The 16,684-nt window shown below is 34.6% G+C and overlaps 1 protein-coding gene across 1 annotated transcript in view; it reads left to right on the top strand.

The window, feature by feature from the left end:
• Positions 1-16,684, top strand: part of CEP112 (centrosomal protein 112) — a 460,933-nt gene that overhangs the window by 321,834 nt on the left and 122,415 nt on the right. The window contains 1 exon segment of the mRNA XM_021000956.2: positions 6,205-6,267. Within this exon segment, the coding sequence (XP_020856615.1) occupies positions 6,205-6,267 (63 nt within the window).

A 16,684-nucleotide genomic window follows, 5' to 3' on the forward strand; every position in this document is an offset into this window, starting at 1 on the left:
TTTCAGAGCCAGTACCAAGTAGTTTTGATAATTGCTGCTTTATAATACAGTTTAAGATCTGGAATGGCTAGGCCACCTTCCCCTGAGTTTCTTTTCATTAGTTCTCTTGATATTCTGGATCTTTTATTATTCCAAATGAATCTTGTTATTATTTTTTTCTAGCTCCATAAAACATTTTTTGGTAGTTTGAATGGTATGGCACTGAATAAGTAAATTAATTTGGATAGAATTGTCATTTTTATTATATTAGCTCAGCCTACCCGTGAGCAACTGATGTTTTTCCAATTATTTAGATCTGACTTTATTTGTGTGAAAAGTATTTTGTAATTGTGTTCATATAGTTTCTGAGTTTCTTTCAGTAGGTGGACTTCTAAATATTTTATAATATCTATAGCAACTTTAAATGGAATTTCTCTTTCTATCTCTTGCTGTTGGGCTTTGTTAGTAGTATATAGAAATGCCAGTGATTTATGTGGGTTTATTTTATAGCCTGCAACTTCATTGAAGTTGTTTATTATTTCAAGTTGTTTTTTACTTGATTCTCTAGGATTTTCTAAGTATATCATCATATCATCTGCAAAGAGGGATAGCTTTGTTTCTTCTTTGCCTATTCTGATACTTTCAATTTCTTTTTCTTCTCTTATTGCTAAAGCTAACGTTTCCAGTACCATAAGGAACAACAGTGGTGATAATGGACATCCTTGTTTCACCTCTGATCTTATTGGAAATGCTTCTAACTTAGCCCCAGTACGTATGATGCTTGCTGAAGGTTTTAGGTAGATGTTACTTATCATTTTAAGGAAGACTCCATTTACTCCTATGCTCTCTAGTGTTTTTAATAGGAATGGGGGTTATATTTTGTCAAAAGGTTTTTCTGCATCCATTGAGATGATCATGTGGTTTCTGTTAGTTTTATTTTTGGTATGATCAGTTATGCTGATAGTTTTCCTAATATTGAACTGGCCCTGCATTCCTGGTATAAATCCTACCTGGTCATAGTGTATTATTCTTGGGATAAGTTGCTGTAATCTATTTGCTAATAATTTATTTAAAATTTTTGCATCTATATTCATTAGGGAAATTGGTCTATCATTTTCTTTCTCAGTTTCAACTCTTCCAGTTTAGGTATCAGCACCATATTTGTATCATAAAAAGAATTTGATAGGACTCCTTCTTCATCCATTTTTCCAAATAGTCTATATAGTATTGGAATTAATTGTTCTTTAAATGTTTGATAGAATTCACTTGTAAATCCATCTGGCCCTGAATATTTTTTCCTAGGAATTCATTGTTCAATTTCTTTTTCTGAGATTGGGTTATTTAAGCATTTTACTTCCTCTTCTGTTCATCTAGGCAATTTATATTTTTGTAAATATTCGTCCATTTCACTAAGATTGTCAAATTTTGGCATACAGTTGGGTAAAATAGTTCCTAATTATTGTTTTAATTTCCTCTTCCTTTGTAGTGGCTTTACTCTTTTCATTTTTGATGCTGGTCATTTGGTCTTCTTTTTTTTTTTTAATTAAATTAACCAAAGGTTTATCTCTTTTATTGTATTTTTTTTCCATAAAACCAGATCTCAGTTGCATTTATTAGTTCAATAGTTTTCTTAATTTCAATTTTATTAGTCTCTCCTTTAGTTTTCAGTATTTCTAATTTGGTATTTAATTGAGGATTTTTAATTTGTTTTTTTTTCTAGTTTTTTTTAGTTGCATGCCCAATTTGTTGATTTCTTCTTTCTCTATTTTATTCATGCAAGCATTTTGAGGTATAAAACTTCCCTAAGAATTGCTTTCACTGCATCCCATAACTTTTGGTATGTTGTCTCATTATTATTATTCTCTTGAATGAAATTATTGATTATTTCTATGATTTGTTATTTGACTCATTCATTCTTTAGGACTAGATTATTTAGTTTCCAATTATTTTTTAATCTATCTTTCCATGGCCCTTTTTTACATATAATTTTTATTGCATTATGATCTGAAAAGGACGCATTTAATATTTCTACCTTTCTGCATTAGACTGTGAGGTTTTTATGTCCTAGTACATGGCCAATTTTTGTGCATGTGCCATGTACTGAGAAAAAAGTTTATTCCTTTATATCCCCATTCAGTTTTCTCCAGAGATCAACCATATTTAACTTTTCTAAAAAATTCTATTTACCTCCTTAACTTCTTTCTTGTTTATTTTGTGGTTAGATTTATCTAGTTCTAAGAGGGAGAAGTTGAGGTTCCCCACCAGTATAGTTTTGCTATCTTATTTCTTCCTGTAACTCCCTGCCCTTCTCCTCTAAGAATCTGGATGCTGTACCACTTGGTGCATATATGTGTAGTAATGATATTACTTCATTGTCTATGGTGCCTATTAGCAGAATGTAGTTTCCTTCCTTATCTCTTTTGATAAGATCTATTTTTTATTTTGCTTCATCTGAGATCAGGATTGCTACCCTTGCTTTTTTTTTTTTTACTTCCGCTGAAGCATAATACGTTCTACTCCAGCCTTTTACCTTTACTCTGTGTGTGTCACTTTGTTTCAGATGTGTGGAGTGTGGGGAGTGCCTTACTTCTCACTCTGCCATCTTGGCTCCTGGATGAAATAAAAAACTACATCCTTCTTGACCTCTCTGCACCATTTGTCTCTGTCCTAGAACTTCTTCTCATATCTCTTTTTGCTCCCTCTCTTGGTGATCTTTTTTCCCATGGGTTAAATGATCATTTCCATGCAAGTTATTCCCAGATGTTCCCACCCAACCCTAAACTTTCTCCTAAGTTCTGGTCCTACACCATGAACTGCCTTTCAAAGATCTTGAACTAGTTGTATTATAGGCATCTCAAATGCCATACAGAACTCATTGTCATTCTTGCCCCGTGCCCAAATAAATCTCTCTTCTAAACCTCTCTGTTACCATTAAGGACAGCAACATTCTTACAGCCATCTAAACTTGCAACCTTGGTGTCCTCTTCAACTCCTCACTCTCATTTATCCAATATATCTAATCAAGTGCCAAATCTTGTCATTTCTATCTTCAATATGTCTGTTGTTTCCAACCACTATGTCTGTCATGGAGTCTATAGGGTTTTCAGGGAGGACTAGCACCTCTAGTGTGAGTGCCCAAGACCTTTTCAAGGCTACTTTTCCACATTTGTTGTCCACCTTTCACCCAGCTCACCTGTGGCTCCAAATAGCCATAGCATTCACAACAGCCAGACCCTAGCAAAAGGGGTTGGCAGAAAAGCTAAATCAGATTGAGGGTAACCAACAGGCCTCGGACACATCAGTGAGTGAGGAGGATGTCTTCCTCAAGCATATGAAGACTTTCCCCAGTGGAATAGGTGAATGAGAACAGTTTGCTCCATCAGCCATGAAGGTGGCTGAAACAGGCACTGTGGAGTGCTAAGAGCTTGGTAAGGCACCAGAGATGCCAAGGTCATCCATTGCATGCCGCAGTCATCCTTACTTTTGTCTCATCACTGAATCAGTGTCTGTGGAATAAAGAGAGAGGCTGATGACTTTGTGCAACTCTGCCTCACTTAAGCCCACTTCACTCACAAGTCAGAACATTACCCCCTAATGTCATTGGTCCTCTTCCAAACGAAGGATAAACAATGTCTATTATATCCATCCATTTGTGTCTACTCAGACAGCCCTCACCTTTTGCAGGTTCAGATTACCTCTTGCCTGAACTCTTTCAATAGTCTCCTACTTGGTTTCCTTTCCTGAAGTCTTTCCCTTCTCTAATCCATCCTCCACACAGCTGAAATGATTGTCCTAAAGCTATGGTCTGGTCATGTCACCTCTCTACTCAATAAACCCCAATGGCTTTCTGTTACGACTAAGATCAAATATTAACTCATTTTTACATTTAAAGCTTTTTGCCACCTAGTACTTCCTCTCTTTGAAGTCCTTTTACATAATATTCCTTTCCATATACTGTTTAGTCCAACCATAATGGCCTACTTGCTATTCCTCACACATGACATTCCACCTCCTGTCTCTGTACCTTTACACTGGTTGTCCCCCATGCCTGCAATGCTCTCCCTCTTCAAATTCCTTTTGAAGATCTTGAACTAGTTGCACTATAAGCATTTCAAACTTAAGCAAAGCAGAATTCATTACCTTTCTTTCCCACCATCCTTATAGTCACTTAGGTTTCATTCAAGACTCGTATTGATTGACTGATGAAGTGTGACCATCTTACTCTTTGCTGTTTTATCAGCCCACTTCTTTTTGTAATCATACATATCCATGGTTTCATTTTATATCATTTATTCCAAGCAATCATCATTGATAATATTCTGTAACCTACTTACTATATTCTTTGTTGAATTCAATTCAGCTTAGAGAATGTGTCTATATATTAAATTTGCAGATTACACCAAATGAGGAAAGATAGCTAAGATACTGCATGACAAAATCACAAATCTGCAAACTCTTGAAAGGCTAGTACATTGAGCCAAATCTAAATCTAAAGTGATGAAATTGAAAAGGAATTAGTGTAAATTTTTACATATTGGTTAAAATAAAATATTTTAACAATACAAGATGAAGGAGGCATTTGTAGAGACTAGTTCTCTGGAAAAGATCTGAGTATTTTAGTGGACTACAAGCTCATTATATATGTCAATAGTGATTTAGAAGTCAAGAAAACTAATTCACTCTTGGGCTACATTGAGAAGCATAGTGTCTAAGACAAAGAAAGTGATGACCCTGATATACCCTGCCCTGGGCAGACTATGTCTATATTTAGTTCTACATGCTATATTTAGAAATAAATTGTTAAACTGGTAAGTGTCCAGAGAAAGGAAACTAGAATATTTAAAGGCCTGAATGTCATACCTTACAAGGATTTTTTGAAAAAAAAAAACTGGTGATGTTTAATGGAGGAGACTTAGGACATGATAGTTGTCTCCAAATATTTTATGGGCTAATATGTGAAGGAGGACTTATACTTGTTCTTCTAGGCTCCAAAGGACAGAACTGGGAACAATGCATGAAAGTTACAAAGAGGCAAGTTTAGATAAGTAAAAACTTCCTGATAATTAGACCTACCCTCAACTGAAAAATAGTGTCAAAGGGAAATAAGGGTTACCTGCTAGTTGGAATTCTTGAAACAAATATTGAATGACCTCTCTTGGGGTATGCTATAGAGGAATTTTTTTTTTCAATTATAATTTGTCCTAGGTGGCCTCTTTGGGCCTCTCTAACTTTGTGATTATGTAAAATGAATTGAATTAAATTGAAATATACGTAGTGTATCTTCCATTGCCATTTAAGACGCATAAAATTTTGATTCTTCTAAGATTGCTGTGTCCCATGATTTTTAGCCAAGTAGCATGCTTTTTCTCCTTAGATATTTCAGAAGAGTTAATAACTCAAATACTAATTAAGCACATACGACATGAAATGAACTATTCTAAACACTGGAGATATAAAAGTAAAAAGTATATAGTCTTTTCCTTCAAGCAGTTTGTAATCTATTTGGGAAACTTGGGACAGATATATATAAAAAGATAAATAATAATTCAATCATATGCTAAGTATCAGACGAATGGTACAATAGTCAGCAGTATAAAAAATCAGAGGAGGAAGCTCTTGGGAGTAGGGTGTGGCAGGTTGTATAACTTTGTAGTTATATTCCACAGTTTCAGCATTCATTTTATTTGATTTAGGCATTTTGTTAATCTTTAAATATTAAATCATAAAGTAAATATCACATTTCTATCATTATTTGAATATTTTAATTTCTTTTTATCTTCAAACTAAGGTAAAAGTTTATTAAACTTCCTCATCAAAAATTTTCCTGAATATCTCTCTTCTCCCTTTTACTCCTGATATTAATCCCTTTTCCCATTTGCTTCTTTACAATTTTTCTTCTCCCTCTTTCACACTTTCAATATGTTTATTCCTCTCTGTTCTCTTTCTAGCCGCAGAATTTGCATGTTTTTCTAATAATTGGCAGCAAAGGTACAATTTTTTTTTCCCTTTTAAGTGATGAATAGTTGGCTACAGATCAAAGGCAAACCCTGTGGTTTTTGTGGCAGCCACAAACGGGCGTTGTACTTGGCCATGATCCCAGCTGCCTGGTGATAGGCATGTGAAGAGGATGCCAAGCATATAGGTCAGCGGTGAAGTGTCTGGACACGTTCTTCAGCTAAGCTAATCTAGTTTCCTTTTGTATATGTGTGTGTTTGTGTTTTTCAGGCCAACAGCAGTTTGAAGCAGATTGAGAAGGAATATGGTCAGAAGTTTGCCAAATCCTCGCAGGTAAGCAAAATTTTTTTAAAAATCCACAGTAGTGATTCTGCTTTTGACAGTTAAAATTAATTCCAGAAAACTTCCCTTCTGAGTTCCATAGGCCAGTGTCATTGTTCATTTATTTTTACTGGAGATATAAATAATCAAAATAAGAGTTTCTTATTTTAAATGTCATGAAAAAATGCCTGAAAATTAAACATGCCAGTCCAATAATCCCTTTTAATATTTGTATTCATATCTTTGGGTGTCTTGTGAAGCCAGCCAGTGCACTTCAGCAGCCAAGCTGTAGCATACTTCACAAGGGAAGTTACACACAGCTCCATCCATGGTCTCAGGCTCTTTGGATGATATCATATTGGGCTTTTTTGAACTTTGCTACATTTTGTTGAATTTTATGGCTGCCTCTCCGTAAAATTCAGAAGCTAAAGCAAATCTTAGCTACATCAGTAGGCCACCTACTAACTCAGGAGCATATGTGATGTAGTGGGAAAAATCACTGGCTTTAATTTCAGAAGAACAAGGTTCAAGTCCATCCTCTGACAGTTATTACCTGTGACCTTAAACAAGTCACTTAAAGTCCCTGAATCTCACTTTCCTCATAAAAATTAGGGAATGGCCCCGTGAGGGCCCTTCCCACTATGTATCAATGATCCTTTTAGAGAAGGGAAAATATAACTATTATTTGACATCACATCATTATTTATGTTACCATTTAATTATTTACTACCCATTTATTCATTTTAAGGTGAGTCAATGATAGATTCCAAGGAGAATGGATGAATCTTTTCTCCTGACCTCTAGATAAGTTAGTGTTTTGTAGCAGTTTGACCTACGTCTACTGTATATAGGACCAATTATACATGCGTATTTTAAAAAGAGACAGTGAAGCACAAGGAATAGTAGTAACTAGAATGTAGACCTGGAGTCAACAAAGAAATGTGTACAAATTCTACCTCTGACATTGTGTGACCATAAGCAAGTCCTGACCCTCAGGCACCTCTCTAATACTTATTTATAAAGGGTTACAATCTGTAATGATGGAAAGAGTTTTCATAACAGTTAAATCATGGGTACTTGGTGTAGTAACATATTTCTTAAGATGATACATAGATAATAAAGATCAAAGGGAAACACAAATATAGCCATGGAGCCACTGTCTTTCTAAGAAACAGTTTCTCATTTAACAGGTATATATATATATACACACACATACACACACACACACATATAATGTTGGAAAGCTTGGGATTTGGCTTGGTTTATCCTTTTTTTTTTTTAAAGAAAATGGCATAATTAAGCTTCTCAAAGCAACCAACTCATCTCTTTTCTCTAAAAAAATTCTATGGGAAGTAATATGAAATTTCTTAAAGTCCACAGTTTTATCTTTAAAATGCATATTTTATAACAGTCATTGCAATTTGGGAAATGATATGCTCTTAAAATGATCTAAACATTTTAATTTCTTGTCTTTATATAAATTGGTGATTATGTCTTGATTGCCAGTGTTCAGATATTTCCCTGAAAATATTTTTGGGGAAATTATATCTTTTATGAGCAATGAAAAAAAAATCACAACTTTTTAAAGATAGTTTTTTTTTCAAAAAATCTAAGTTAAAAAACACAGCACATGGCAAATTTCTGTCAGACACATGATATTGATATGCCCTTTCCCTCTTGCTCTTTTTTGAATAAGTTTTTCACTTTTCATCTGGTTTTAGTGTCATATATTCTAATTTGAAAGGGAATATTTGTCCCCCAAAAGTTGCTAAAACTCCCTATTCCTCAGATTTCTCTCACATTTAATTGGTAAAATGGGTGCCCAGGTATGTTAAATCTAATTGAGAGAATATTTTAAAGCATCCCCACCCCAAGGAATATCATAAACATTTTAAATTGTGGAAGGTCAACATTCCCTATCAAAGACATGGGCCAATGTGATCCAGTATGCCAGGTAACATTTGTGATTCTAGAAGCTACCCGAATAGTTTGAAAAAGATAATGTAGATTCCAAATGGATACCTGCCTTGCACAAATTTGTGCTGTGAAGTTTGAATTCAGTCAAAAGGCCTCACTTGAGGACCTAGAAGGCCACATGTGGCCTCAACGCCCCTGGTTTCCCACCCCTGGTTTAGTTTATTCACAAGAATCATCCAGTACAATATGTCTCTTTTTATCTCTTCTAAACGTTTCAGATTAAACCTTAACTGTGCTGCCATTTGAAATATGCAGTTGGTTGAGTTAGGGTTGGAATTTTAACCTTTATTCTAGATTCTTTTGAGGGCTTAAATTAGACTGCTATCATTTATACGTCATAATTGCTTAACACTATAATAGACCATTACAACTGTTGTGGGGTTATGCTGAGACTGTATCACTCCAGTGTAACTCAGACTTCTCAGTTTAATTTCATACACCAAGTTGACATTCCAAAACATTTCTTTCTCTGAGTAAACAATTAGTTGTTCTTTTTGCTTGAAATACCAAATTAAAGCTGTCCTTTATTTTGACAATCATAGTATAAGGATACTTTATACAGTTCTGTAAAAAGAACATAGTAATGTTCACCATAGAGATTTAACAGTTTTTCCCCTGGTTTCTTTTGATCACTTTCATTAACTTCTTGTTTTGTTACTAACAAAAGGGACCACATTCCTTAGCTACATATTATAGAGCTACAAGCAATAGTATAATTTAATGCCATCCTATTCTACTGAAACATTTAATTGGTCATTAGCTTATTTCCAAATATTTAAGAAAGCCTTTATGTATTTTAAAGCATGATTTTATTTTTCGCAAAGCTGCTGTATTCCGTATGTACATGAAGTATTTGACAAAGAATGTGTAATTTAGTTTTCCACATGAAAAGAAAGCATGCTTTTTTTTGGAATGTCCTGGACCATAATTCTAATTCATTTCTCCAAATCTAAAGTTTATTAACTCTTGATTTCCTCTTGCTATAAACCTTCTGAAATAAGGGATACCTCCAGTTTCATGCCCTCTTTGTCATTTGAGAAGCACAGTTGTCTTTGTATTTTCACCCATAGGTCAGTCAAAAGAGAATTTAAAGCTTGTTTTTATAAGAATTAATTTTGTTGATATACAGTCTTCTTAAGTACTTCAAAAGATTTGTAATTTCATTTTATAAGTATATTGTCTGCTAAAACACATAACTCCTCCATGCCTTGGTAGAACATTTCATTGCTATGACCAAATAAATTCATTGCCTGGTGGCCAACCTCTCCAACCTATTCCCTTCCTCTCTAAGGTTTATCAGACACATAGTCTATTTCAAGGTCTGTACATGAAGGCTTTCCAACTTGGTAGGGCCTGCCAGAGCTCGTGTTCTATGAGCATAACATACACACACACACACACACACACACACACACACACCAACAACAAGTGACAGTAGTGACAACAGCACCCTCAAAGCCCAAATAATTTTCTGTATCATAATGGGTAAGGTAACAACAAAGGAAAGGAATGCCATCCATATAATATATCATATATAATAAAATAAAAATGACATTTCTGCCTAAATTAATTTACTTATTCAGTGTCATACCAATCAAATTACCAAAAAAAATATTTTATAGAGCTAGAAAAAATAAAAACAAAATTCATCTAGAAGAACGAAAGGTCAATCCAGAGTAATATATAGTAGGAATTCTTTGTGCCCTGGTAATCACCACAGAAGGTCTGGAAAGAATCCTGAAACCCATGCTAATTTGCCTCTATCAGCACCCGTCTTTGGGTTAGCACCCCAGCCAATGGGATAAAACATTTCAGCAAAGGAACAGCATAGGATTGCAGGTAGCTCTGCATGAAATCATTGTGATGATCATTTTGATGCAGAGAACAATATAGTGGGTGGTACTGTTTTGTGTTATGGTAAGAAGGCAAGAAAAATGAACAAACCAGAAATGCCAATACCCTACCTGCTGGAAACACTTTGGTTCAAATGGAACTAAAGCAGGAAAAAAAATGAATGCATATGAAAAATGGACTTAAGATGAATATTTTGATTATGTGCCAGTACTATATCATGATAAAATTAGAAACAAATCTCATCAGTTATTGACAAGGATCTCCCATTGCTTTTTGTCAGTGCTACACATTATTTAGCTTTAAGTTAAACAACAATGTATTGCTAGCCATTATAAGGCAATCATAAAAAATAACTTCAATCCTAAAACCAGATAAATGAAATAAGAGATTAAATTGAGGAGCTATTTAAAACTGAAGATGGCAAATTTGAAGACTCTGAGGTGATTGAAAATCCTCACTTAGTGCAAACTCCATAAATTAGACCTAATGACAAAAACACTACTAAAGTTTCAAATGATTTTTAAAAGGAGATGGGCATAAGACATTTTGTGTTTGATAGCTATGTCAAGAGAATTAGGAGAACTTACACAGAAAGATAAAGTAAAAAAAAAATATATATATATATACATATATATATATATATTTTTTTTTACAAAGGGACTCTCTGTTTCACCTATAGTACTAATCACTGTCTGAACTCATTCAGCAGAACTATCAACATCTGCCCATTTGGGTAGTGAATGCAACTTGAACCTAGGCAACCAACAGAACCTCTTTGCCTGTAATAACTGCCAGGAGACCTATGTGACTATGTAGGTTGCAAGCCCCAGGAAAGTCTAAAAGAGACTACCTTAGTTAGGCTGTTTGCAAACTTCTATCCAGATCCATGATATGATTCCATAAGATCCCTGGACACAGGGTTCTACTTCACAGGGCACTACCAGGGCTTCCCTCTTCTGCTAGAAACACGAGCTTATCTCTATTCCATAAAAGTTCTTGTGGTTCTTGATGTCTTCATGCTCCTGTAAATTCTAACCTAGGCCTTCCATAGACTATAACCTTATTAAGGAACAAGAAAATAACTTATTCTAAAAAGGAGTAATTTTTTAAAACTGATGTAACTATCATGAATAAATACATTTTCCTACATTATATGATAGAAAATGTAAAAGCAGTGCAGCTGTGTGGCACAGTGGATAGAGCTCTGGCCTTGGAATCAGGGGGACCTGAGTTCAAATCTAGCCTCAGATACTTGACACTTATTAGCTGTGTGACTATGGACAAGTTATTTAACCCCTATTGCCCCACCAAAAGAAGAATAAAAGAAGCCTAACAACTTTAGTAAAGTTGCAAGATATAAAATAAACCCATGCAAATCATTGGCATTCCTATATATTACTAACAAAGCCCAACAGCAAGAGATAGAAAGAGAAATTCTGTTTAAAGTTACTGTAGACATTATAAAATATTTAGGAGTCTACCTGCCTAAAAAAACTCAGAAACTATATGAACACAATTACAAAACACTTTTCACTCAAAGTCAGATCTAAGTCACTGGAAAAACATCAGTTGCTCATGAGTAGGCCAAGCTAATATAATCAAAATGACAATTCTACCTAAACTAAGTTACCTATTCAGTGCCATACCAATGAAATTACTAAAAATTATTTTGTAGAGCTAGAAAAATGATAACACAGTTCATCTGGAAGAACAAAAGGTCAAGAATATCAAGGGAATTAACAAAAAGAAATGCAAGGGAAAGTGGCCTGGCCATACCAGACCTAAAGTTTTATTTTAAAGAAGAAATCATCAAAACTATTTGACACTAGCTAAGAAATAGAGTGATAGATCAATGGAATGAGTTAGGTACACAAGACACAGTAGTCAGTGACTATAGTAATATACTATTTGATCCGGGATAAGAACTCACTATTTGACAAAAACTGCAGGGAAAACTGAAAAGCAGTATAGCAGAAACTAGGCATAGGCCAACCTCTTATACCATATACAAAAATAAAATCAAAATGGGTACATGATTTAGACATAAAGGGTGATACCATAAGCAAATTAGGAGAGCAAGGAATAGTTTATGTGTCAGATCTATGGAAAAAGGAAGAATTTATGACCAAATGAGATAGAGAACATTATGAAATGCAAAATGGATCATTTTGATTACATTAAATTGAAGAGTTTTTACACAAACAAAGCCAATGCAACCAAGATTAGAAGAGAAGCAGAAAGCTGGGCAATAGTTTTTACAGCCAATGTCTCTGATAAAGGCCTCATTTCTAAAATATATAGAGAACTGAGTCAAATTTATAAGATTACAAGTCATTTCCCAATTGCTAAATGGTCAAAGGATATGAACAAGCAGTTTTCAAATGAAGAAATGAAAGCTATCTATAGTCATATGAAAAAAGCTCTAAATCACTACTGATTAGAGAAATGCAAAGTAAAACAACTCTGAGGTACCACCTCACATCTATGAGACTGGCTAACATGACAAAACAGGAAAATTATACATGTTGGGAAAATTGTGGGAAAGTTGGAACACTAATGCATTGTTGATGGAGTTGTGAACCGTCCTGGAGAGCAATTTGAAAATGTACCCAAAGAGCTACAAAATTGTCCATACCCTTTGATCCAGCAATATCACTACTAGGTCTGTATCCCAAAAACATCATAAAAAAGGGAAAAGGATACACATGTACAAAAATATTTATAGCAGCTTTTTTCATGGTGACAAAGAATTTGAGGGGATGCCTATCAATTGGGCTGAAAAAATGCTGAACAACCTGTGGTATATGAATGTAATGAAATACGATTATGCTATAAGAAATGATGAACAGGTGGACCTCAGAAAAACCTGGAAAGACTTGTACAGACTAATGCTAAGTGAAGTGAGCAGAACTAGGAGAACATTGTAAGCAGTAACAGCAATGTTGTACAATGACCAACTTTGATAGGCTTAGGTCTTTTCAGCAATACGATAGTCTAAGACAATTCCAAAAGATTCATGATGGAAAATGCGGTCCACATTTACAGAAAGAACCATGGAGTCTGAATTCAGATCGAAGCTGACTACTGTCTCTCTCTCTTTTTTTCTTTCTCATAGTTTTTCCCTTTTGTTCTGATTCTTCTTTCATAACATGAGTAATGTGGAAATGTGTTAAATATGATTGTACATTTATAGCCTATATCACATTGCTTGCCATCTTGGAGAGGGGGAAGGAGAGGGAGGGAGAAAAAAAATTGGAACACAAAATCTTATTAAAGTAAATGTTGAAAATTTTTAGAAAAATGTAAAAGCATCTCCGGATGTGCACACAGCAGTATGTGGAGCAGTTGTTTCTATGGTATGACTTATAGAAGAAAAGGTGGCACCATCAACAAACACCCACCCTTAAAGACAGAAGTCAAACACAACCATGACAGAAACAAATTGAGAGAGCCATTACTGATCTATGGAAAAGCATTGGAATATTACCTCAATATTTACCTAGTATCTGCAGTGGAAAATTTGAGCACCATATTGCCTTTATCTCTGGATAAGAAAAAAAGAAACTTGGAAATGAATGCAGAAAACACAAGTATATCAGAAATTCAAGATTCACTTAATTAGCAATTGAAACCAAAACTGATAAAGTTAAAATGGTATACAAGGAGTTCAAAAAGTACAAAGATCAAAAGTTTAACATCAAATAAAAATTTCACTGCGGATGCTTGACAACTAAAGAAAACTTAAAGGTCTTATGACCAGCAAAATGGCAATTATTCGTTTTCTCTAGACAAAAAAAAAATAGAGGGAAGTATGTGCCCACATGTAAATAGCTGAATCCACAGGACAAAAAAAAAAAAGAGGAAAACCCAATAAGGCAAAATCCTTATGAATTGATACCAATTTAAGCTTCAAAATGTTAATTCTAAATCCTTCTACCAGAAACCTCTAAAAGCTCCCAGCACAGACAAAAGGTGGGTTTCCGAGCTTGTGCCTGGGGCCCATCTTGGGATCTATAACCTCCTCCCTTGTTAAAGAGACTCTACCTACAAACTCCATCTGAATGCCTTCATAGAAGAAGGCTAATAATATTACTTTCTCACTGGAGATTAGATTAGGGCCCCCCAAGGTCACAAAGACGTTGAACAAAAATCTTTCCTCACAAAGAGCAGCAGACTCAGATATAGCCCAGCCAGATAGGAAAAAAAAAAAAGAACTAATGGAGGAATTGGGGTGGGAGACCAGCATTGAGCTATACCTGACCTAAAGGAAAAAGGACCAAAACTGAGCTGTGGCCAGTTCTATTTCTCCCTCCCCATCACCACCCCTACCCCAAGAAGATACACAAGGAAAAAACACAAACAATCTTTCAGTCACTGTTGAGTCATTTTTCAGCTGTGTCCAATTCTGTGTGACCCAATTTGGCAGAGATACTGGAATGGTTTACCATTTCCTTCTCCAGTTCATTTTACAGATGAGGAAACTGAGGCAAATGAGGTTAAATTACTTGGCTAGGATTACTTGGCTAGTAGGTGTCTGAGGCCAGATTTGAATACGGGAAGATGAGTCTTCCTGGCTCCAGGCCAGGAAGTTCTATCCACTCTACCACCTAGCTACCCCAAATAATCTTATATCCCCCCAAATTAGTAGGAAGCTTAGTGAGCTTTTCAGCCCGATCTAAGTGTATATCCATCAGCAACTAGGAGTCAATGTGAGTATCAAGAGAATATCTTTTAAAAGACTGAAACCCCTAAGATTTCAAGTGGAAAAACTATTGATAAAGGCCTAGAGCACAAACAAATCAGAGAGCATCCTAAAACAAGAAGGAAGGATGAATACTAAATCTTCCAAGACATTACAAAGCTCTCTTAAAAGATTTTATAAGACAAATACAAGAAAGCATGGAACAAAAATAAACTCTAGAATAGTTCAAATGAAGAGTCAGTAAATCAGCAGCAAGACAGGACACCTGAAGAAGGATAAAGTAAAATAAAAGATATTTGATCATATATATGATTACAAGAAATCTAACACAGCAAAAAATGTAAGGTGGATCAAATGAAGGGCAAAACATTTGCTCATCATTAATAAAATGAATGACAGAACAGTTATATGAAGGGAGGTATATTATATATACTTAATATATACTATATATACTTAGTATACTTATACAAGAGCCTTTTTACAAAGCTTGGAAGTGAAAGACACTCAATTATTGGCTCAAATTATTCATAATGACACATGTACTACAAATAAACAAAATAGACTGATATGAGGATGCTAGGGTGGCTTGATATCCACTTGGAAAACTACCCTTTATTTGAAAAATGCCACCGACACAAAATTTGGCATTTTTCTGGGAGATAGTTTAAATCCACTTTGTTTTTGCCTTAAAATAATTATCATCTCTCCTAAATATAGCTTCCAATATAAAGAAGTGAATTAAACCAAAATATGTTATTAATCTATTTCATATATGTAGATGACATCAAGAAATATATAGATACAGATATATATATATATAAATATATGTGTGTTATGTGATATCTATACATACATACAGATAGATAAATAGACATTGAAAAATAGATTAAACAACTTTTACCACATGCAATCTTTACCTTCAGCTGAAGACTATAAAATGACTAAGAGCCAAAAGTGGAATCAGAAGGCCCTCCATATATGACATCCACATGAACTCAGACAGTACATTGACAAAGAAGTGCCAGATAAATTACTGAGACATGCAGATTAGCTTATAGAAAGATTTATTTATGGTGTCATTTCAAGACCAAGTCATTGCCACCACAAAGTACAGAAAGGAACCCAGTCCTACTAATAGACAAAGATTATGCAAAGAAAAGGCAGAAAATGAGCAGCACACCATTGCAGGCTCTAAAAATTTAATACCTACTGAATACATAGCAAGCATAATCTGGTTGATGGAATTATAGATGAGAAGTACTCTACGTTTCATGGACAGAAAGACAACAAATCCTCATACTACAAATGCAAACCTCAGAATATTCCTGACAGTTCAGACAGTAAATTCTACTGGAACCTGGTCATTATCACAGAACTCCCACAATTTCATAGATATAATGGATCCAGAAAAAACTTAAGAATAACATTTTTAGAGGCAGCCATCCCAAATCCTCATAATCTTCAAATTGCATGTATAAAAATCTCTCCAAATGTAGAGACCAAGCAGACATAATCAAGATCGTGTGCAAAAAAGGATAAGGTATGTATCATCCCTATCATCCTGTCTCTTTCTAAAGCTGATCTAAGAATGTTTTCAATGAGCCTAGAGAGAAAAATGTGCTTAAATACTGCTTTTATTCTGTGGTAAAAATCAGTTACTTTATTTACCTGTGTAAGAGTCTATAGAATATTCGATATAAAAGAATAATAAAGTTAATGTTTTTCTATGACTGTTTATATATACAAACCATCAAAAAGATGAGAAGCATGTAACAATATTAATAACACTGTTATGACACCTATTTCATTAAGCTCTACCGCATAAACTATATCTCTAAGAACCAAATTGAATGTTCTCAAAATGACAGTTTGGCTAGCAGTTTGGACGGTTTTCAC

The sequence above is a fragment of the Phascolarctos cinereus genome, unplaced genomic scaffold (genome assembly GCF_003287225.1).
Source record: "Phascolarctos cinereus isolate Bilbo 61053 unplaced genomic scaffold, phaCin_HiC Scaffold_5;HRSCAF=322, whole genome shotgun sequence".
Classification (NCBI taxonomy): Eukaryota; Metazoa; Chordata; class Mammalia; order Diprotodontia; family Phascolarctidae; genus Phascolarctos; species Phascolarctos cinereus.